We start from the raw sequence: 21,868 nt of genomic DNA, 5'->3' as shown, positions 1-21,868 counted from the left end.
ATAAAAGTAGTACATTTTTTTAGACCTTCGCAGTAAAGGTCTGTGTAAGCTCTCAGTCGTACAGGAGTGGTCCATCGATGAGAAGGTTTCTTCAGCCGTCATCTGTACAAAAGTGAAGGTTTCGGACGTTTCGCCTCCTATCCAAGAGGCTTCGTCAGCGAACTAAAGTCTGACTGGTCGTATCGGCCCCATTTATATATCCCTAATGTCCAGACCTGGTGGCGCCGGACACAGCTATGATAGGTCCCTACTCTCAGGTTGGGGGGGGGCGTGGGACCCCCCCCCCCTGTGGCCCCACTGATTGTTCCTACATTCCTGACTAACGATTGGCCTATTACACCCACTCCCCCCGGTATCACCTCATCAGCATAACGACCCTCATCAGCATTGCGAAAGTTGCCTAACCTGTTTTGCCTGAGCAGGCTTCGCAGTAAAGGTTTGCGCAAATAAACCCATGCCGACAGCCATTATCTGATTTGCTTATGCTTACGGGGTTATCCTGCATGTCGGAACCTTTCCCACTTTTACATGCACTTCCAAAGACTATTTTTTTGGTAGGTATTTAATCTCGTGACAAGATTTTGTGAAATACGAGTGTTCTGACTTTTGTCATCTGTGCATTTGTTGCCTTTAAGGGGATAGGGTGGGTTAACTTTATGCTAGCACTTCAATGTTAAGGTAAAACAATGGTTAAACTTTACAAGAATATCGATGAAAAGGTTTCTTATATAGTCGAGTGGTTAGCACACCGGCTTCACAGTGCAGAGGTCGCCGGTTCGCGTCCCGGTTCGGCCTGCCTGTGTGGAGTTTGCATGTTCTCCCCGGACCCCATGTGATTGGCTGGCAACCCCCGTGACCCTAATGAGGAATAAGCAGTACGGAAAATGAGATGAGATTATATATATATATAAATCCTCGCCTCACCCCTCATGGGTGGTGTCTGTCCCCCATTTTTGCTCGGGTCCTCTACCAGAGGCCAGGAAGCTTGAGGGTTCTGCGCAGTATCCGTGCTGTTCCCAGCGCTGCGCATTTCTGGACCGAGATATCCGATGTTGTTCCCGGGATGTGTTGCAACCACTCGTCGAGTTTGGAGGTCACTGCCCCGAGTGCTCCGACCACCACAGGCACGACTGTCACCTTTACCTTCCAGGCTCTCTCCAGCTCCTCTCTGAGCCCTTGGTATTTCTCGAGTTTCTCATGTTCCTTCTTTCTGATGTTTCCATCACTCGGGACCGCTACTTCCACGACAACGGCTTTCCTTTCCCCTTTATCTATGACCACGATATCTGGTTGGTTTGCCATTACCATCTTGTCAGTCTGTATCTGGAAGTCCCACAGGATCTTTGCTCGGTCATTCTCTACTACCTTGGGTGGTGTTTCCCATTTTGACCTTGGGGTTTCCAGTCCATACTCCGCACACACACACACACACACACACATATATATATATATATATATATATATATATATATATATATATATATATATATATATATATATATATATATATATATATATATATATATATACAGTAAAGTCTCGTTATATGGATATTCAAGGGAGTCCGAAAAAATATCGATATAACCGGGACTATCGATATATCCGACCCTGTTTGCATCTAATTTTCTCCGTGCGTGCATAGAAATAGTATCGATATAACCGGGACTATCGATATATCCGATATCGATATAACGAGACTTTACTGTATATATATATATATATATATATATATATATATATATATATATATATATATATATATATCCCTACTGTCCAGACATAGCGGTGCCGGACTCTGCTCTCAGGTTGGGGGGAGCAGAGGACTACTCCCTGCCACTCCACTGATTGTTCAACCGGTATCACCTCATCAGTATTCCTAATCCTATTTTGCCTAAGTAGGCTGTTGTACGAACGATCCAAATTTAACCTCACCCCACCATATCGGTTCAAAGAAGGATTCAGCTGTTTTATGAAAATCGCTTATTTTACTCCCCTTTCAAAACATCTATGTTCTTTCGCTAAGATTTTAACCTCATACCTCATTGTCGTCAAATGAGGGGTTGCTCGCTATTAGGTGCATATGTACTGCCGATTGAGGCCCACTAGTATTATCCCTGCGATGTTGAGAATTTGCTTATTCTCCCCCATGTACTGCTCTTTACAATTTTCATTCTTACAATGTATTACATTACATTGAGACCTCAACTTACAAACACCTTATCTTACAAACTTTTCGTCTTAAGAACGTCAAATTTATGAAAATTAAACCTTATAATAAGCACTATTTTCATAATACACACCCACCACGGCTGGCAGAGTGATCTTTGGCGGAAGCACACGTCCGAACAGCGCTCCAGCCGGCGCTACTTTCCACACCCCCTCTCATTGAATGCACACGTTGATCGCCTACTTGGAGCTTTTTGCTGATAATTTTACTATGATGGGACGGAAAAAAAACCACTACAGGCTCGTGTTCAGCCCAAGAAGACACAAAATAAAATCACCGTCGCTGAGAAGAAGGAGAGAAAAACACGAACGAGGTGTACGTTTGTGTGATTTAGTGGTCTGTTGCAAAAGGTGTTTCCGTGCTCTCAAAGCGACGGACTCGGGCAATCGAAGAAGTTGAAAAACTTCTGTTAATTTGGATTCACGAAAAGCAGCTATCCGGCGACAGCGTGAGTAAAGCTATTTTATGCGAGAAAGCACGGCTAATTCACGCCGATATCGCCATGCGCCAACCTGGAAGTTCGCCGCTTATTGAGGATTTTAAAGCCAGTAACGGATGGTTCGAGAACATCTGAGGGCAAGAAGGAGAAGGCAATTTTGGCAAAGTGGAATGATGTGCAGGCTTTTACCGAACAGTTCCATCCAGAAAAGACTGGCTATGACAATCATCAACATGATGAACGTTAATGTGATGCCTCAGCTTCGTAAGACCTTGCAAGTCAGAAAGCAACAGGTGTCAATTAAGAGGTTTTTAATCAGCAAAAATGATGGAGTCTCCAAAGAAAAAAGAAGAGAAGCCACACCAGAGGTTAAGTTACCAACAGTCCTTATGGAAGGTGACTGTCCTTCCATAAGTCATCAACGACCATCAAAAAGGTAAATAAAACTGTACAGCACAGTTTACTTCTTTAATTACAGTCCTCATGTAATGTGCCTCTCTTTGTGACTTTATGACATAATGCAGTGTATTTCTTTCATTACAATACAATAGCACATTTATTATACATAGAATTAAGGTATGTTGTGTGTAGTCTTAAGGCTTATTTAGTTAAAAACTATATTTTATGGAAACCCGGGAACGGATTATTCCCATTTTAATGGTTTCCTATGGGAATTTTTTTTGGGAGATACACACTCTGTCTGGGAACCAATTAAGTTCGTAAGTTGAGGTCTCACTGTACTTTATTTTTCATTTAGCAGCCTATCTTTTGGATGCACTAATTTTTGCCTTAAAGTGTTTATCGGTTTGAAATAAGTATGAATTTCCTCTGCTCCCCCCAACCTGAGAGCAGGGACCTCTCATAGCAGAGTCCGGCACCGCCATGTCTGGACAGTAGGGATATTGGATTGGATATGCCTTTATCAGTCTCACAGTGGAGAAATTTACATTTCACAGCAGCAAAGTGATGAAATGAAAGTAGAAAAACAAAATACATGAGCTGCTGGAAAGGCAGCCACTCTCGCGGCGCCGTCTTGAAGTCAAAAGAACAAAAAAAACTAAATAACAAATAATATGACAGCATAGAGACAATATGACAAAACAAAGACACAGAGAGACATTCATTCTTCAGGACTTGTTGTACCCTCTTTGTGATGACATGAAGCAGTTCTAGATGAAGGAGGAGAGGATCAAAGCGTCTTTCCACCAGTGGATCAGGGACATCATCGTGGAATGTGCACGTCGACTACAAGCTAAATGTTGAAAGCAAACACGCAGCTGTAGCATCCATTGACGAAAAGAGATTGTCTCACATCTCCTGTTCCACATAAATCTGCTTCAATTCCAAGCCGCAACAGTTCCACATACACATCGGCGCTCTGCGCTGACGCTCCTTTCTTCTTATTGCGGGTTCCTCAAGCCATGCATCCATCCAGCCGCAGACTGCCAACAGCACCGACCTTCCACTGAACAAAGCGGGGCTGTGAAGATGCTGCCCATTACTGGCGCAAAAAAGCACAATGGCCCCTTTGGTGTCCAGCGATGGCAGTCGAATGGCTCCGACATTCCTCCCATTCAAAAACAGTACTGGCATATTCATGCTGCCACAAAGGCGCAACCGCTCAGCAGTCTCCTCCTTGATGAATGCCGTGGTCAAAAATGCTGAAAAACAATCTGTATCCGTTCCACACGATGCACAACAACACAAAGTGACAAAAGAAAACACAAAACAAGACAAAAACAACCAAAAAAAGCAAGGCTCATGAGAGCACTTGCTGAGGCTGCCTACTCGGGCGCCATCTTGGACTTCTTTTATATATATATTATATATATTGTGATGTCACGAGAGGCTGTGTCCTGGAGGGCAAATACATCCCCCTAAGATGGCTGCACCCAGAGAGAGTCTTGGTCCCATCTGGTGGAAGGCAGCAATTAAAACCACACACCTGTAGCTGATCAGGGCGGGATTGGCAGGCAAGGCTCTTAAGGCAGAGAGCCTCTGAGTGTGGAGCTTGGGGAAAGACAAGCTCGATTGCTGTGCTCTGTGAAGAAGTTGGTTTCTGCGTGGAACTCATTGCCAGTTGGGACCACACGACAGGACACTGGATTTGGACCTTGCTAAGGTGGCTGGCTACATGAGGAGGACGTCAAGAGGGGTGAGGCCTAGAGACTATTGGAAAAGAACTCCGTCTTCAGTTTTACCTCAGAAGAGACTTTATTTTGACTTAAGTATTGGAAGAGACACTATTCAAACCTTTGTTGCTTGTGAATCCCCCCTGAAACCTTTGATTAAAACCTTTGTTTGTATCCAAACCTGTCGTCCATTGCACTTCTTGTCCTGTCCCGCTGAGAGCCAGCCTCTCATGGTATCACACACACAAAATTATATATATATATATATATATACACAGTAAAGTCTCGTTATATCGATATTCAAGGGAGTCCGAAAAAATATCGATATAACCGGGGCTATCGATATATCCGACCATTTTTGCATGTAATTTTCTCCGTGCGTGCATAGAAATAGTATCGATATAACCGGGACTATCGATATATCCGATATCGATATAACGAGACTTTACTGTATATATATATATATATATATAGGGCCTAAACTACCAGTAAGACTTTAGTTTGCTGACGAAGTTTCTTGGATAAGAAGAGAAACGTCCGACACCTTCAAAGAAGTACAGATGATGGCTGAAGAAACCTTTTCATCGATGGACCACTCCTGTACGACTGAGAGCTTACACAGACGTTTTACAAGGATATTCAATACCTCAATTATGAAACTCCATCAACATACAATGCTAGCAACAGCGTTTACCTACGTTCGGTTTTACTGTACATACTGTATTTCTTACAAAATGTGCGTTTTGTACCTGTCACCTGTTTCAATTTATGCTCAACCCATTAAAGGAAAGACGTGTGTAAAATAATAGTTTCTCAGATTTTATTGAAAGCACTCAAGAAAACTGCATAAATCTGGTTGACTAACAATTAACTGAACCAGCCTATAATAAAACCAATTTGACATAATCTGATAATAAGGAACAAAGATACTAAAAAGTACTGTACATTTTACTGGTTGAAATTGTGGTAAAAAATAATAGACAAACACACAAGTGACTGGATCATCACAACATAGACAATTCCAAAGTTGCAAGAGCGACACCGTTACTTTGGATTTGGATTTGCCTTTATTAGTCTCACAGTGGAGAAATTTACATTTCACAGCAGCCAAGTGATATACACGTGTTGAAATTCCGAGTTCTTGTTGTAAGGATACTTAGTTTAAAGAAAAGTACAACTATCAATGGGGTTCCGTCTGGAAAATCTCATGGTATTTTTTATTGTTTAACTGCCCTTTCTGCTCAATTATCTGCGACTCTTATGATGCCGACGAGAAGAGTAAGTCAGTGTTAATGTACACAACATATCTTTATTTCAGACATGAAACATCAGTCATTTGTTCTTTGGGAAATTTGAGAAATGCACAGGAGCCTAGTATTCTATAAAATAGCAATATAAATTTCCAAACTTTTTTAATTCAACATTGTTGAAAGGAAATGTTATAAATCTGAGGGAAACTGCGGCAAATTTCTGGCAAAAAATATGGTAATATTTCCATTTGAGAGCCTTTTTAAAGGTCCAACTACGAAGCAGCTTTTGAAAACACAGGAAGTCTAACAAAAGAACTTCTCAAAATAACTTTCCCTCACAACTCACAAAGCAAACAATTAGCACCAGACGAAATGGTGAGTCATCTATAAATAAATCAGAAGAGCTCCAAAGTACTGCATTATCAAGATGGGAAACTCAAGCGGTTATTTTAGTTGCCTGATTTACTGAAAAACCTTATTGTCCAGAAAGTCTCTTAATGCTCAATGCTGTCACCAGTAAAACCTGTTATTATAGCTGCATACAGTTGGCAATTGCAATGGAATGTGGTTTGGCCTTGCTTGCTGCACTCAGTCATCACAGAAAAGAGTCCTATAAATATAAAGAATGTTCAATGCAAAGTTGACATGGTGTGTGTGCAAAGGCATTTGAAACATACAATCTATAGACTGCTAACGTTTACTTAAAAATGGCTTTCAGGTCGAAAACCTCAAAATATAAAATTGGCAAACATGCTACAATTTCCAAAGATAAAGAAAATACAATATTGATTCGTTACAATATAAGATTTATGAAGAAAACAAAGGTATGTACCTGCAGAGGAACCCAATTTCATGTACCAATACTGGACAGAATAGAGCATTACATATTCACTCGTCATGAAAACAACGAAAACATTCGTACAGTCATTAAAAAAAATTAAAAAGCACGAAATGAAATGTAACAACAGATGAAATCTGACCTCGACCAAAAAAGGGAATAACTTTAGTTTCTTTGGACTACTAGTACCATTTTATGTCATTCAAAATACAATGAAGGTGTTCAACTGTTTTAGTTGTTGTTTGTTTTGGTCAACTTCCAAACGACTGTTTGGCTGAGCTGACACCATTGCGAGTCAATCTTATAGAGGCAGTGTGGGTTTAAGGCACAGTGTTGCATAGACTTTCTTTAACTAGAAAGGCTGTAATCCTATGGCACTCTAGAGACACTTCCACTCCTTTCCCAGATTGGAATGATATGAATGCATTGGAATTCTCACATTCTGTGTGAGAATTGTGCAGACTAGAGAGAGAGAGAGAGAGAGAGAGAGAGAGAGAGAGAGAGAGAGAGAGAGAGAGAGAGAGAGAGAGAGAGAGAGAGAGAGAGAGAGAGAGAGAGAGAGAGAGAGAGAGAGAGAGAGAGAGAGAGAGAGAGAGACACGTAAAACGATAGTAGATGGGAAAGACGAGCAGTGGAGTTTGCTGCTGTTGAAAATTTGAAAACAGACAAGGGATAATATCTATTCACAGTCTCTATTGGTTAATTCAGGCGTAAAACTCCTTGGTTGGTGCTTTCTGGTAAGCTGTTGAGGAAAGCTTGGTGTCCCCCAGGTCGTAGCTTCCTTCGTCCTTCTTCTTCATGCGATAGGCCAACAGGACAAGGAGGAAGATGGCACAAAGCAAGCCGACCACCACACAGGCTATCACCGCTGGAAGGGCAGAAGGAATCACGATTGGACCGTTGTATTTTGTACATGTTTTCTTAAGAGTAATTAATTGCAAGTAAATGTGCGCATACCTGCCAGCACCTCCGTTCGCTCCCACATGCTCTCAGATGTCACATCATCGGGAGAGTCAAACACTCTGCTGCCTCGACTCACGAAAATTTCATTTGTCAGAACTTCGCTCGTGTCTATGTCTCCACCATCTTTGGTAGCAGAGGAGTCGTCCCACCTATCCAGACTGTTGTCTTCGGCCATTTCTTTGACATCCTTGACCTTGGAAGTGGAGCTAGGAATGGGAGCATGTGTGAACCACTCGCCCGTCGGGCTGTTGCCTGCCACCTAAAAGGAACAAGCACGCTTCTAAAACAGGGCTTGAAAAACATAGAAGCCTAGTGTTTTGTAAAATAGCAACAGAAATGTCAAACGTTTTTGATTCCATGTTGTTGATAGGAAAAACTGCTGCAAATGTCTGGCGAATAAATATAGTAATATTTCCATTTGAGAGCCTTTTTAGAGGTCAAACTTCAAAGCAACTTTTAAAAACAAACAAACAAGCATGTTAATTGCATATTTATGGCCACGATAGCTTTAGACTTTTACAATGAATTACAGGAGAATTGCAAATGTGACTGCTTGGTGGGCAAGATAAGAGATCGTACAGGGATGTACGGAGCTATAGTTTGCACAGCAGAGCACCAATGTAAATATGGACTTTTTTACCTCCTTGTCGTTGATGTTCACACTGACCTGTGTTGTCTCACTGTACATCACTGTGTTCGGTGGACCACGGTGGTCAGCTGCTAATGTTGGTTCACCATGTGGAGAGTCTGCTGTGGATTGGGTTGGACGCATTTCTTCACTCTCGTTCGAGGTAATAATCACTGTCTCCCTCTCTTCTTTTTCTATCAACAGATTCAGAGTACTCGTCACTCTTCAGGAGTTTTTTTTTAATATTAAAATCCATGCAAATGTTGCATCGCAAAAAAATTGGATATTGTGGTTAAGACAATTTATTTCATGAGAAGAAATAAAAACCTGAAATTCGAGACAGCAATTAATTGAATACATAATGCATTTAAGAGGGCCAATTTCGAAGCAATTTAAAAATAAAACAGTTTTGGATGTTTCCTCTGGAATATTAATTCCTCAGATGGTGATTTTTATTCATTGGTTGTATACTTCAGTGAGTTCATCCACAAAGATCCTTTCCATGTCGCGTGATTAATGGTGTGATCTTAATAAAAAGTGAAAGTATTTTGCACTTGTGTGCTCCTAATAAAAACTTCACCTGTCCACATCACCTTGACCAACAAACATCTGGAACACATACAATAGTCTGAAGATACAAGCACCCATCTGATGAGTTTATAAGTCAAATGAATAATAATAGCTAATTGAGTTTGTGGTTTAGGTAACAAGGCCACGCCTGACAACTGGCAATGTATACAGTACTCTGCGTACACACAAATACACCCGTTTGATGATGAACACTTGTAACACATGAACCAGTTTTTCCTGATCAAACAAATAACCCCAAAACAACACATTGGGAAACGTGTTTTTTTTTTTTTTTTTTACGGAGGCTTATTTGCTAGTACCATTGATTCAAGTTTCTGTTAGCTGCCCATGGTGCTGATAACCACTTTGAGCAAAGAACTATTGATTTCACCATTCAATCCAGATTTTGTGATTGTGTGTGCATGCACCTGAAGCTCCCCACCCTTTGCGACAAATTGTAAAATTGCCTTGTTTATTTCTTGTGAGTGATAAGACTTCAATCGTATTCACTAAAGTACCGGTTCATCAAGCACGACGAACAACAGCAGAATAGAATGTGACTCAGTTGCACTGCTTATCTCATAAATTGATGTCTTACAAATAGGGTATCATTTAGAGAAGTAATCAGGTCATGCACAACTGAAACACTGTCAGAAACAGGGAAAAAAACTACCAATGCATATTTTCAGACTTCTGTTATGACTTGAGGAAATCACTCAAAAGCAATCTCAGTCCCCTTACCATAGTCTCCGGATCCAGATCCTGATCCAAAGTCGTCCCCATCTTCGTCATCTACCGGGAGGTTACCTGATGTTTGACTCTCGATGTAAAGGTCATCTCCCACGAAGTCGAGGGACTGAGAAGAGACCAGCATCTGAGAAGAAAACAAAATGATCTTTTATCCACACGGTATCATTACTCATTTAATAAAAGCTACTAACAAAATGAAAAATAAAGTAGAAAGAGATCATTCACAGAAAGTCACTGACTACCATAGTTGACCTTTGATTTCAAAGAATGTATCAATAAAGTGATACAATATTGAGGAAAGGTCATAGTTTGTTTGCAGTATTGCACATAGTTTTAATTCACATGGTGGTCTAGTGATTTGCAACAGGACTGATAACTGCTAAATCTGTTGCCATTCCAAGTATCACAGGAAGAAATCAAGGAGATAAGGTCTTTGTACGCTTACACTCAAAAATGCTCCATTTAAGAGCTTGTTTTTGCGCCATAACCTCAGCAGAAGTCAGCATGACAATACGCCTAAGATTCAATCGGATACACACGGGCGGCAAACACACACGCACACACACACACGCACGCACGCACGCACGCACGCACGCACGCACGCACGCATGCACGCACACACACACACACACACACACACACACACACACACACACACACACACACACACACACACACACACACACACACACACACACACACACACACACACACACACACACACACACACACACACACACACAAAAGTGAATGTGGCCCACTGAGACATGAAGTATGCATGTCTGGCATGCATGCTATGCTTCCACTAACACAGGTGTGAAAATGGATGGATCCTGGCAGAAGAAAGGGAAGGAACTTCTTAAGAAACAGGTGCTGAAAAAAACATATGGCCATAAACACTGCTATGATTCAGAACACACTGATTTATTATATTACAGATATAGGAGATGCATGTAGTCATATTGCAGTGTAATAAATCACCCTAAAGATGCTCAATCTACAGCAAGTTAATGATTAGTGAAATGTTGAAAGATGCGTTTATGAAGCTGGGAATTAAAAAAACTGTATTTTCCAGACTAAGGTGCACTGGGTTATGAGGCACACCTTCAACGAATGACATTTTAAAACATTTTCCATATATAAGGTGCACTGGGTGATAAGGCGCATGATGAGCTTTTGAAAAAATTGAAGGCTTTTAGGTGAGTCTTATTGTGTGGAAGATACGATAATAATAAGCCAAGGCAATGAGTAAACTGATTGGAAACATTTTCCAGAAAACGGGACAGATTTAAAGCAGAGCATTAAGATATTACTGGCAAAATGATGGTGATTGTGTGAAATTGATCAGAGATGAATTGTGTCGAAAAGAAATGGACGCAAACACGGTTGCACTACATTGTTGCTACCTGTTGTGAGTCACGACTATAGTTTGCCATTTAAGAAAAACAACATTATAGCAGCTTCAGTTAGTAACTCTATGGCAACACAAAGCATCAAAGCCCTGTTTCACACTCTAATGATAATTTTGTATTTGTAGCCAACATAGCCATTTTGATAAGAGGCTAACATGGAAACACATGTTCCATACATAGAACATGTGTTTCCTTCATTATCAGGCTTATAAAAGGATATTTTTGTGGTGCCAGACGTGTTTTTTTGTTTTTGGCCAATGTAACTCAACATTCTGGCTTGCTGAACCTCGACATAGACTATAAAATTAGGAAGAAAACAATTTCTGCAGTTTGCTTTGCGAAATAGTCTTTTGGCAGTGTGAGCCAAAACTCTGATTGTTTTCCAAGATGGAATGTATTGTAACACGATGGGCCTTATGCCTGATGGAGAGGCAAATGAGGATCAATCAATATTGTTTGCGCTGTTAATTTGACGCTTCAAAATCATTTGAGTAACTGAATTAGCATCAACGTCATTAATTGGCTTTGTGAATGAAGACATCACAGCTCATTAAAAAATGCGTATAAAACAACTTTTTTCGATCCAACAAAGTGTAGTGGAGATTGAAGATGCAAACTGCACAGATGTAAGACCTATGTATCATTATACCATCACTGATCACTAACAAACTGGTGAACAGCTAATTTAAATTACAGATGACTTTATATGTCTCTAAACATATTTTTGATGGCGATATAAACAGGAAGCAGAGCTGGAGGTAGCAGAGCTGAAAATGTTGAGGTTTTCGTTGGGAGTAGGATCAGGAATGAGTACATGACAACTCATATTCAAGCCTTTAGAGTGAAAGTCAGAGAGGCCAGACTGAGATGGTTTGGACATGTCCAAAGGAGAGAGAGTGACTATATCGGGACAAGGATGCTGAGCCTTGAACTGCCAGGCAGGAGACCGAGAGGAAGACCGAAGAGGAGGTTTATGGATGTTGTCAAAGAGGACATGAAGGTAGCTGGTGTGAGAGAAGAGGATGCACAAAACCGGGTTAGATGGAGGACATTGATTCGCTGTGGCGACCCCTGAAGGGAAAAGCCGAAATGAAAAGAAGAAGAAGATGAAGATTTTTACGTTTTTCCTATACGAGGTTTATTATAGCATTATAATGGGAACCTGATGTGCTACAGAAAAAAACAAGGGCATATTCTCGAATCAGTAACGGGAATTAATTTTCAAAGGTTAACCTGCAACTTTAATTAAAAAAAGTGTCATAAAGATGTGTAGATCAGTGCTATCAAACCATCAGCTATGAAAACTATACCTCATTCTAAAATCTTTGGTGACATTAAAGGAATCTTATTTTCTCAAAGTAGTGCAACAAGTGGCTCAAAAATATTTTGATAAAACCCAAAAGTAAACAGCCTACAGGCTGATGTTGTCTTCAGATTTTCAAAGCAGCTCATAGCGTCTGCTTAGCAGGCAAACTGATGTGGAGGGAACATTTAAACCGTTGTGAAAGAAACCTAGATTCCCTTTTATGGCAAAAGAAGCTCCCCTTCCTGTGACCTCAGGTGCTTTCATCCGCTGTACAGCAAAAAGCTGCCTCCCAAGCTTCTAAAATATCACACGCCATACATAAATATCACATCAACTAGATGGAAACGGAATGCCAGTGTAGACCTCCAGTGAGGTTATGGGCTAAAAGCCCACCAACAAAATAAAACACATTTGACCAGTCTCGATAATGCGTGTCAAAAATCAGACATCTGGAAAGCATACTTGGTGTCTCTCTCACACACACGCATACGTATGCACACACACAAACCATATATATATATATATATATATATCAGTGACGTGCAGTCAGGTGAGGCAGTGCCTCACCTGTCATCATGGAAAGCTGTCATGGAAATATCAAATGAAAAAATAGATTAAACAGTTATATGTATTTAGTGATTTGTACTTTAAAGTTCTTGTCCATTTAACTTCACTGTTTTAGGATTTTTTTCAAAATCGCTGAATTTTCACATTTACCGTTCAAATACTAAGTAGAGACGAGCGGTGAGGCAGCAGCCGGCTGAGCCTCAACATGGATTGCGCAATCACTATGCTTACTGTGCTGGCTTGCTCTGCAGTGAGACCGCATTGCTGTCCTTCTGCATATCGCTATTAAAGCGTTCAAACATGTTTAGTATATGAACTAAATTTCTACAGTTTAGCTGGTGTATATAATGTAGAGTCATTGTACATTATAAACACTGTACTACAGTGTTTATTTTGTTTTATTTTTATCAAAACGCTGTGCGTAGGTGAGGCAAACAGTTCTCCCGCCTCATGACAGGGGGCGCTTGTGATTCCAGAGATACTTCCGACTCCACGTCTGCAGAATAATAGAATTAGAGACAGAAAGCTACAGTAAATAGTTAGCAAGTAAAGTACAACCCTGCAGTCATGTTTTCGTGTTGCTTGGCCTCACTTTCAGAATGGAGGATTACATATGTAAATTGAAAGAATTTTCTAAACTGGACTTTCAATCGAAGCAGGAGGTAATAATTAAAGGAAGACCAACACCGGAGCTAAAAGGTTTGCTTCAGACAATGGGACACAATACTCGCTCTTTTCAGGCGGACTGGTACACACGAGAAGGCTGGCTGTGTGGATGTCCAGCAAGAAACCGCCTTTTCTGCTTTTCCTGCCTTCTGTTCTCAACTTGTGACAATGTCTGGACTCAAATGGGATATTGCGACCTGAAAAATTTACAATGGAGCCTCATCAAAAATGAGTGAAGACTCAACATCAGCATCCACAATGCTAAGGTAAAGGAGAACCGGGAGATCTCATCAATGCCACCTGCTTCCTTGCCAAACAACAGCTGGCATTTCGTGGAAATGATGAAAGTAAAGGTTCTGCTAATCGTGGCAACTATGTTGAACTATTACATGCTTTCGCTGAGAAATATGACAGGCTAGCGAGTCATTTTGGGACATCCACTGTATTTTCTAGCCTGTGAAACAGAATACAGAACGATTTAATTGAAGCAGTTGGTGATGTCATTGGAAATGACATTAAAAAGGTGATCGGTGCAGCTCCATTTGTTGCTGTAGAAGTAAACAAGATTGTCATTCTCAGCACTGAAAACATACAGTCGGAACAGGACTGATCAAGGACGACTTTCTTCACTGGCAGTGATCTCCGTTGATACAGAGAGACTTTTAAAACTGAAGAAAGATAAGGAAGGCTTCCACAAAGAAGTTAACGATGCCTTTCTTCAGAAGGAGCGGCGCATGGACTTCATTTACAAGTAAAGGTAACACGATAAAAACGTTTTTTTTAATTACAGTAAAGTCTCGTATTCAACACTGTGCCTTAAACCCACACTGCCTCTATAAGATTGACTCGCAATGGTGTCAGCTCAGCCAAACAGTCGTTTGGAAGTTGACCAAAACAAACAACAACTAAAACAGTTGAACACCTTCATTGTATTTTGAATGACATAAAATGGTACTAGTAGTCCAAAGAAACTAAAGTTATTCCCTTTTTTGGTCGAGGTCAGATTTCATCTGTTGTTACATTTCATTTCGTGCTTTTTAATTTTTTTTAATGACTGTACGAATGTTTTCGTTGTTTTCATGACGAGTGAATATGTAATGCTCTATTCTGTCCAGTATTGGTACATGAAATTGGGTTCCTCTGCAGGTACATACCTTTGTTTTCTTCATAAATCTTATATTGTAACGAATCAATATTGTATTTTCTTTATCTTTGGAAATTGTAGCATGTTTGCCAATTTTATATTTTGAGGTTTTCGACCTGAAAGCCATTTTTAAGTAAACGTTAGCAGTCTATAGATTGTATGTTTCAAATGCCTTTGCACACACACCATGTCAACTTTGCATTGAACATTCTTTATAAAATTACATGCAAACAGGGTCGGATATATCGATAGTCCCGGTTATATCGATATTTTTTCGGACTCCCTTGGATATCGATATAACGAGACTTTACTGTATTTTTTTCTATGCTACAGTTTGTATATATAAAGAATGCTGACATGAAATTTTAAACAAAATATGTTAACTGTTGCCAATCAAATAGTGAATAAACTACTCTGTAGAGTTCATATGTTTGTAAATCTGACTATGATGACGTCAGTGCCTCACCAGCCATGAACCTCACCGCACGTCACTTTTTATATATATATATATATATATATATATATATATATATATATATATATAGAGAGAGAGAGAGAGAGAGAGAGAGAGAGAGAGAGAGAGAGAGAGAGAGAGAGAGAGAGAGAGAGAGAGAGAGAGAGAGAGAGAGAGAGAGAGAGAGAGAGAGAGAGAGAGAGAGAGGAGCTGGAGAGAGCCTCAAAGGTAAAGATGACAGTCGTGCATGTGGTGGTCGAAGCACTCGGGGCAGTGACCCCCAAACTCGACGAGTGGTTGCAACAGATCCCGGGAACAACATCGGATATCTCGGTCCAGAAATGCGCAGTGCTGGGAACAGCACGGATACTGCGCAGAACCCACAAGCTTCCTGGCCTCTGGTAGAGGACCCGAGCTAAAATGGGGGACAGACACCACCCATGGGGGGTGAGACGGGGATTTTTACACCCATCTGGTTGTCTGGTACTCTGTCATGATGAGAGGTTGCTGGATGCAACCCTGTCACAGCAGTAAAACACGTATGCAGCCAACAAACTCATGCGTGCGTGATTGACTCGTGGAAATGTTTTATTCCCATTTGTAACAAATAATTTCTTGATGCCTGTACGGGTTAAAGTTATGACAGGAAAGTATTTCTCACATAGGCTAAAAGTCAAAAATAGTGACAGACGCATGGTAGCACGGTTGTGTAACCAACCGACTTGAGTGCAGACCAGTGTAGCGGCCCTAAAAGCTTTGTAGAGTACATACAGTCTGTCTGTGACGGATGAAACAAAACAAATACCAGTATTTGAATCGGAAAATCAGGTTTTGATTTCAAAGATAACAAATGGTTCCACTTTAAAATATATCAAGGTATTTTTTTCAAATCATGTCTGATTGGAGTGATAAGTATATTTTTCAAGGAAACACCACGTTTACACCATGCGTTGGTCACGTTAATCCATATTGTAAAAGGATAATTACAAACACTGCATCATAATTTCTCAAACCAAGTCGCACCATACTGATCCTGATCGTAATGCCACAAAATCGAATTGATTGGAATTGTTCCACTGATCGCCTTAGGCTGGTGATGTTGAATCTTTCACTTGAAATTTCTATGACACACCAGCTGGAATGAGACATGGGAAACATCTCTGCTGTATTTACTATACGTCACAATCACTTGTATTCAAGAGGAGACTAAGGGTACCAACACAGAATTGGAGACTGAGGAAAAAAAGGCATTTTCCCGAGCTTTATCGGTGTTATAAGGAATACCCCCTGATTCTATAATGCCACAACAGTTCTGTGAAATTTAACACTGAACACTCACTGCCCTGCTAGGATGAACGCAATCTTCTCTGTCCAGCAAGAATTTTATGTGACACCCCACACTGAGGGTGATAAAACACTCCATAATGTTGTATTCTGTGCATGTTGTAAAAAAACACACACAGTCATGTGAACGGCACAAGCAGACAAATACCAGATCTTTCTGCTCATTATCATAATGGTCAAACATTTTGTAGTATAACGCAAAAGCATCTTTATTGAATATGATACATGAACTAGCAAGGAAATTGGAATTGGTTCAATTGTCCCACCCAAGTTCATACATTTTTTTAAATGTCAAAAATAGTAGTTATACTTGAGTGATACTGCAAGTGGTGCATTATATTTTAATTCTTTGCACTTTCCTCCATTCATTGAAGTGTCAACTGTATACTAGTAGATATTTGCTCGCATCTAGTGGCGAGTTGCTGGCCTCACAGCTGACACTTGCACCACATCATACAATTCACAGCGTCATCACCTAGCAGTCATCCTAAGTATGTAGCGCTCAAAATCACTCATGGAGAGTGTGCCCATATCTACCAAGAGACTGCATATTCTCAGTTGAACTACACCACACTCCAGCCATGGCTACTCACTTCGGCTTCGTAGTGTACTCCAACCAGTCTGTCTTTTTTACATCAAATCCTACATGCAAATAAACTTTCTCATTCTCAACTGCACCAAATCTCACCTGTTAACCATTGGTCTAATCTCACTCATTCAAACAGCTTCCAACTTTAACCTCACCATGAACAACTGGAACCTCATCCTTCAAATCCCTTCTCAAAACTTCCCTGTTCCAAGAAGCTTTTCTCATTTCTTGGACTTTTTTTCTCTTCTTGACACTTGTGTGGTTTGAAGCTTGTATATATTCTGTGTTTTTATCTTGTATTTCTTCATTCTTGTTCGAAAGTGTCTAAGTACTGTAAAAAGTGCTTTCAATTCAAATGTATTATTAACAATAAAAGGGGAACTCTGCTGCTTCCCACGTAAACTACATTTCACCAGTAAATCATACAGCTATGAAAAATGTAGAATCTCTGGCACATTTGCCACCTTAATAAGGATAAGCAGTCTGGATAATGAATGGATAGATGCTTGTACAGGATTATAATGCATCCCTTTGGGGATTCAACAAGTGCTTATTATATACATAACATAAAAGTCAGATCCCGAAAATAAGGCCCAACCCCAAACAAAATGTGTTAAGAATGACATTAAATGGGGAGGAAAATCATTACCAAAAGAGGCCAAACTAAAGAGACCTCGAGTCCAGTTTTAAGAAGATATAAGCAAAATATTTGTCTTCACACAAAATATTTGCGGTGGTGGTGACAGAGGATGGAAGACTGAATGTAATATCTATACATTTATTTTCTATATTGATTGCCTCATTAGGTGAGCTACTGTAATTCTGTTCCAGCTGACTTTGATTGAGATTCCAGGTCACATCTAGACAAGCGATCACACACCATTTGGACAAATTACATGTAGTCTCCTAATAACCTATCAGTCATGCTTTTGGAATCTGTGAAGAAGCCGGAGTACACAGAGGAAACCCATTCAGGTACGGTGACAAAATGCAAACCTCAGTTCCCCGTTTGCAAGATTCGAATTCTTAGCCTTAGATGTGTGAGGCAGATGCACTAAACACTAGGTTGCAACGCTATTTATTTATTTGTTTCCATTTTGATGGGCAATACAAATAAACTTGCCTTGCCTGAAGGGTGCACTGTACTGTCAACACAAGGTCAAGTAGGCAAGACCTCAGATTCAAACCAAAAACTTTAATGTGTGAGGTACTGTGGTAACCACACGAGTACACTGCACTGAACGTAATACTTTTTTTTTTTTTTTTTTTTTAATGGGAGCAGGTGTCCTAGTATGGCTCCCAAATTCGCGATGTCCCACGCGGTTTCAGTCCTGCCCGGACAAGCCCAGAGGGAATCAGGGTGAGTCATCCATCCAGAAAATGACACAAAAAACAGCTCACATCCTGTCACAAGCAGACAGTCATCATTCACATGAGAGAAGCCTGGCTGGTTGACGAACCAGTAATTCTAAAGCCACACAGTTTAGTTTCCATATACGCCGTATGCCATAATGCCCAGCAATTTTAAGATTGAGTTCTCAGGAAGTGAGGCAACGCAAAACTCCAGCCTGAGCCTGTTTCTGGGCGATGAGTTTTATTTTCGTGACTGCTTTTGGAGTTAAAACCTGCAGGGCCTTCTATGTACTGCAGGTGGAGAAACTTCAAATATGCTCTCTGGAGTTACAGTCTCAGGTTTCAGCCTGCTTACTTTCACAATACACAGTCCATGATTGATGAATACCACACTTATTGAAAAGAGTTAATGTGGTTCCACTGTACTTTAGCTTACACCAACAACATGATATTTTGGTCCTTGTTGAAAAACAAAAGTAAGAAAGCTGTTTCCTGATTTTTTCCAACTTTACTAATTGTCAAACAGATAAAGGGAGAAACCAGGTAGGGTTTTGAGTTGTGAGAGTTACACTTGGTTAAATTTAAAGTTTAATCCATTGTGCGTGAGTTGAAAGCAGTAGTCATGTTTTGAAGAAAAAAAAGGCAAAAGTAGAAAACAGATTAATCCTGTGTGAATTTGACATCATCCGGCCACCGACACATGGACTGAGAAGACTATGACTGCATTAGTTGACCAAACAACACATCTCTTATCTAAATATTTATTTTAATGGGCAGGCATTGTCTGTTTTTGATCTGAGGAGACACATTGTAAAAGTTTGTATTAGAGAGACAGAGACACACAGAGAGAGACAGACAGACAGACAGACAGACACAGCAACAGACAGACAGACAGACAGACAGACAGACAGACAGACAGACAGACAGACAGACAGACAGACAGACAGACAGATAGATAGATAGATAGATAGATAGATAGATAGATAGATAGATAGATAGATAGATAGATAGATAGATAGATAGATAGATAGATAGATAGATAGATCAGTACATTCAATGTCAAATAAAGGCAACAGCGTACTTACTTTCTGATTTATGAATCCAGGGGCTAGCCCAACTAGGAACAACAACCACAGAGTCCTCATCTCAATTTTCAGCGAGACGGCGTTAACTGAAGAATCTCTATCGCTCTCTCCCTAGAAATGTATACATGTATTTAAAAGTTCCACAATAGAAATGTATATGTTCTAACCAAGCCTAACTCCTTTCTAATCTGTCGTAATCGTTTTTTTTGGGGGTTGGAATTTTCGACAATGCTAATAAATCTCCTCCTTATGGCGTTCCGAAGCTAGACGAGTCGAGGTGTGGAGTCAGTCGCTGAGTCTGGAAAAGTTGTTTGGTCTGGCAGGGAACCGTGACGCCGCGGTGATGTCATGACGTTTTTGCGTCACCTGAAGCGGAAGTCGGGGGCGTTCCCCACTGTGTGAGGATTGTTTTAAAACAACGTATGATAAAAAATATTTTTTTTTTCTCAAAGTGAATATAAAAAAACCTATATCACTTACAGTTAAACCGATGCTATATCTGTTTCACTTTAAATATGACATACATTTCTTGTGTCAACTATGTACACAGTATGGTTCCCCAAATGGGAGGAAATTACACCAACATGTATTTCAATACAAATTGAGTAAACCTCGATTCTTTGCAAGAATTACAACTTTTTGCAGTAGTTGCTTTGTGTATTCAATATAATACATACCTCATGACAAGACTTTTCATAAATAATTTTATTACCCATAAAATATACAGTGATCTCAGTACTGAAATAATTCATTGCAACCTTCACAGTTCTTTTTTCTATGCACATTGAAACCCTTGTGAAACAAAATTATTCATAGGGAATCCACAAAATGTACACTTTTCCAGTTTGACTAACTTTTCAACAAGGTAAAGTAGAAATTTCAAGTCTGAGATTTGACTAGGTTATTTTTAAAACAACAAAAGCAAGCAAACCATGCCGCATGATAAAGGTCAAAGAAAATAAAACATTGTTTTGTCCCGTATCTCAACGGTGCCCAGGTGCTTCATTACTTAGAGTCACTGCTTTTACAGCTGCCTCAACACATTGCCCCTCAGTAACCAACAAAGGCACAAAATGAGCATATGATGGGCAAATTGATACACACGGGTTAATTTGTTCAACAATAAAATAACTATGTGAATCATGGGTGTTCTTTTAAATTGGATAGGGAGTTAAAGACGGGATATTTTAAAATTTAAACATTCACACAAATTCCCTCCTATGTGACAGGGTTGAAAGGACTAGTGCATTTTTAAAAGATTACACGACCCCTGAAGGGAAAAGCCGAAAGGAAAAGAAGACACGTGTAGAAGAATCTACCTCTATAATCACAAACATAAAAAATGGCTGCAACGCATTTAGGAAAACCAACCAAGATAACCCGCAAACAAACAAACATATGTACACTGAATTGAAATTGGGTTAAAACGTCTCTGCATTTTTTGGTCCATGCTGGTATAGCTTACTTTGAGCTGCTACCATCCTTCCGTCTGCATTTTATTACAGTAAAGGTCACCAAATACCCATCGAGTGCAATCACTTCAGAGTGATTGTAGCCTTGTATCAGCTTGAAGGACACCTGGTGCTGGGTGAGTTTAGGAGGGCTGACTTTTAAGGCTCCTAAAGGGGCTTGTGTCTTTTTCTGCCTGACCAAGTTGGTCCCATATGAACCTGAAGACACAATGTGTTTCACACAGTTTTCTGGCTTTCAGTATGTCTCAGAGTCGGAGTCGTTGAGCTCTTCATCTTTGTAGACGACATCATGGTGGCTAATGTTGTTGAAGCTGCAGTAGGAGCTGTGCTGGTTGCGCAGAATAGGAAGACTATCGAAGGTGACGCTCTTGGAAGGGCTGGTGCTGTAGTGGTTAATGGCACTGAAAGGAAGGGTGGGCAGCTGGGTGCAGGGGGACACAGGCATCATGGTGGCCAGGATGAGGGCGAGGCAGTCTGCCACGTCTTTGTTAGGGGCACAAGCCAAGGCAGGTGTGTAACCTGAGGCAATGACCACACCCCAGTGTTTATTGCAAAATGTTAACACGTTTATTGATATCTAAAATGAAATCAACACATTTACCATTCTCATCGACTGCAAGGACACTGGCTCCCTTTGCGAGCAGCTCTTGCACCACTACCGTGAGGCCATTTCTTGCAG

General features: G+C 40.3%; 2 protein-coding genes across 2 annotated transcripts in view; both read right to left on the bottom strand.

Annotated features, from left to right (window-relative positions):
• Positions 1-5,596: 5,596 nt before the first annotated feature.
• On the bottom strand, positions 5,597-20,028 carry LOC148896549 (syndecan-2-B-like). Its single transcript, XM_088999270.1, has 5 exons — positions 19,718-20,028; positions 9,789-9,921; positions 8,517-8,671; positions 7,844-8,108; positions 5,597-7,754 (listed from the first exon to the last, which is right to left on the bottom strand). The coding sequence occupies exons 1-5, from the start codon at positions 19,775-19,777 to the stop codon at positions 7,591-7,593; spliced, it is 777 nt and encodes a 258-aa protein (XP_088855396.1). The 5' UTR covers positions 19,778-20,028; the 3' UTR covers positions 5,597-7,590.
• A 376-nt stretch (positions 20,029-20,404) lies between these two features.
• The window catches only part of ankrd28b (ankyrin repeat domain 28b), a 32,004-nt gene continuing 30,540 nt past the window's right edge, over positions 20,405-21,868 (bottom strand). The window contains exons 27-28 of the mRNA XM_088998574.1: positions 21,791-21,868; positions 20,405-21,708 (exon numbers count right to left, since the gene is read on the bottom strand). The exon at positions 21,791-21,868 is cut by the window's right edge and continues 14 nt beyond it. Of these exons, the coding sequence (XP_088854700.1) occupies positions 21,425-21,708; positions 21,791-21,868 (362 nt within the window). The 3' untranslated portion in view covers positions 20,405-21,424. The remainder of the gene's footprint in view (positions 21,709-21,790) is intronic.

This window comes from Hippocampus bargibanti, linkage group LG06 (genome assembly GCF_051943395.1).
Source record: "Hippocampus bargibanti isolate YZ-2025 linkage group LG06, ASM5194339v1, whole genome shotgun sequence".
In the NCBI taxonomy this organism is placed as follows: Eukaryota; Metazoa; Chordata; class Actinopteri; order Syngnathiformes; family Syngnathidae; genus Hippocampus; species Hippocampus bargibanti.
The sequence above is the reverse complement of the archived record's forward strand: the minus strand, read 5'-3'. Positions and strand labels throughout refer to the sequence as shown.

What these genes read in the sequence shown, in the direction of transcription:
- LOC148896549 (XM_088999270.1), bottom strand. Translation starts at nt 19,777, where the DNA reads ATGAGGACTCTGTGGTTGTTGTTCCTAGTTGGGCTAGCCCCTGGATTC. An exon ending in TGTACAGTGAGACAACACAG is followed by an intron (nt 8,109 to 8,516) that starts GTCAGTGTGAAC and finishes TGTTCCTTTTAG; the next exon opens with GTGGCAGGCAACAGCCCGAC. An exon ending in GCGAACGGAGGTGCTGGCAG is followed by an intron (nt 7,755 to 7,843) that starts GTATGCGCACAT and finishes CTGCCCTTCCAG; the next exon opens with CGGTGATAGCCTGTGTGGTG.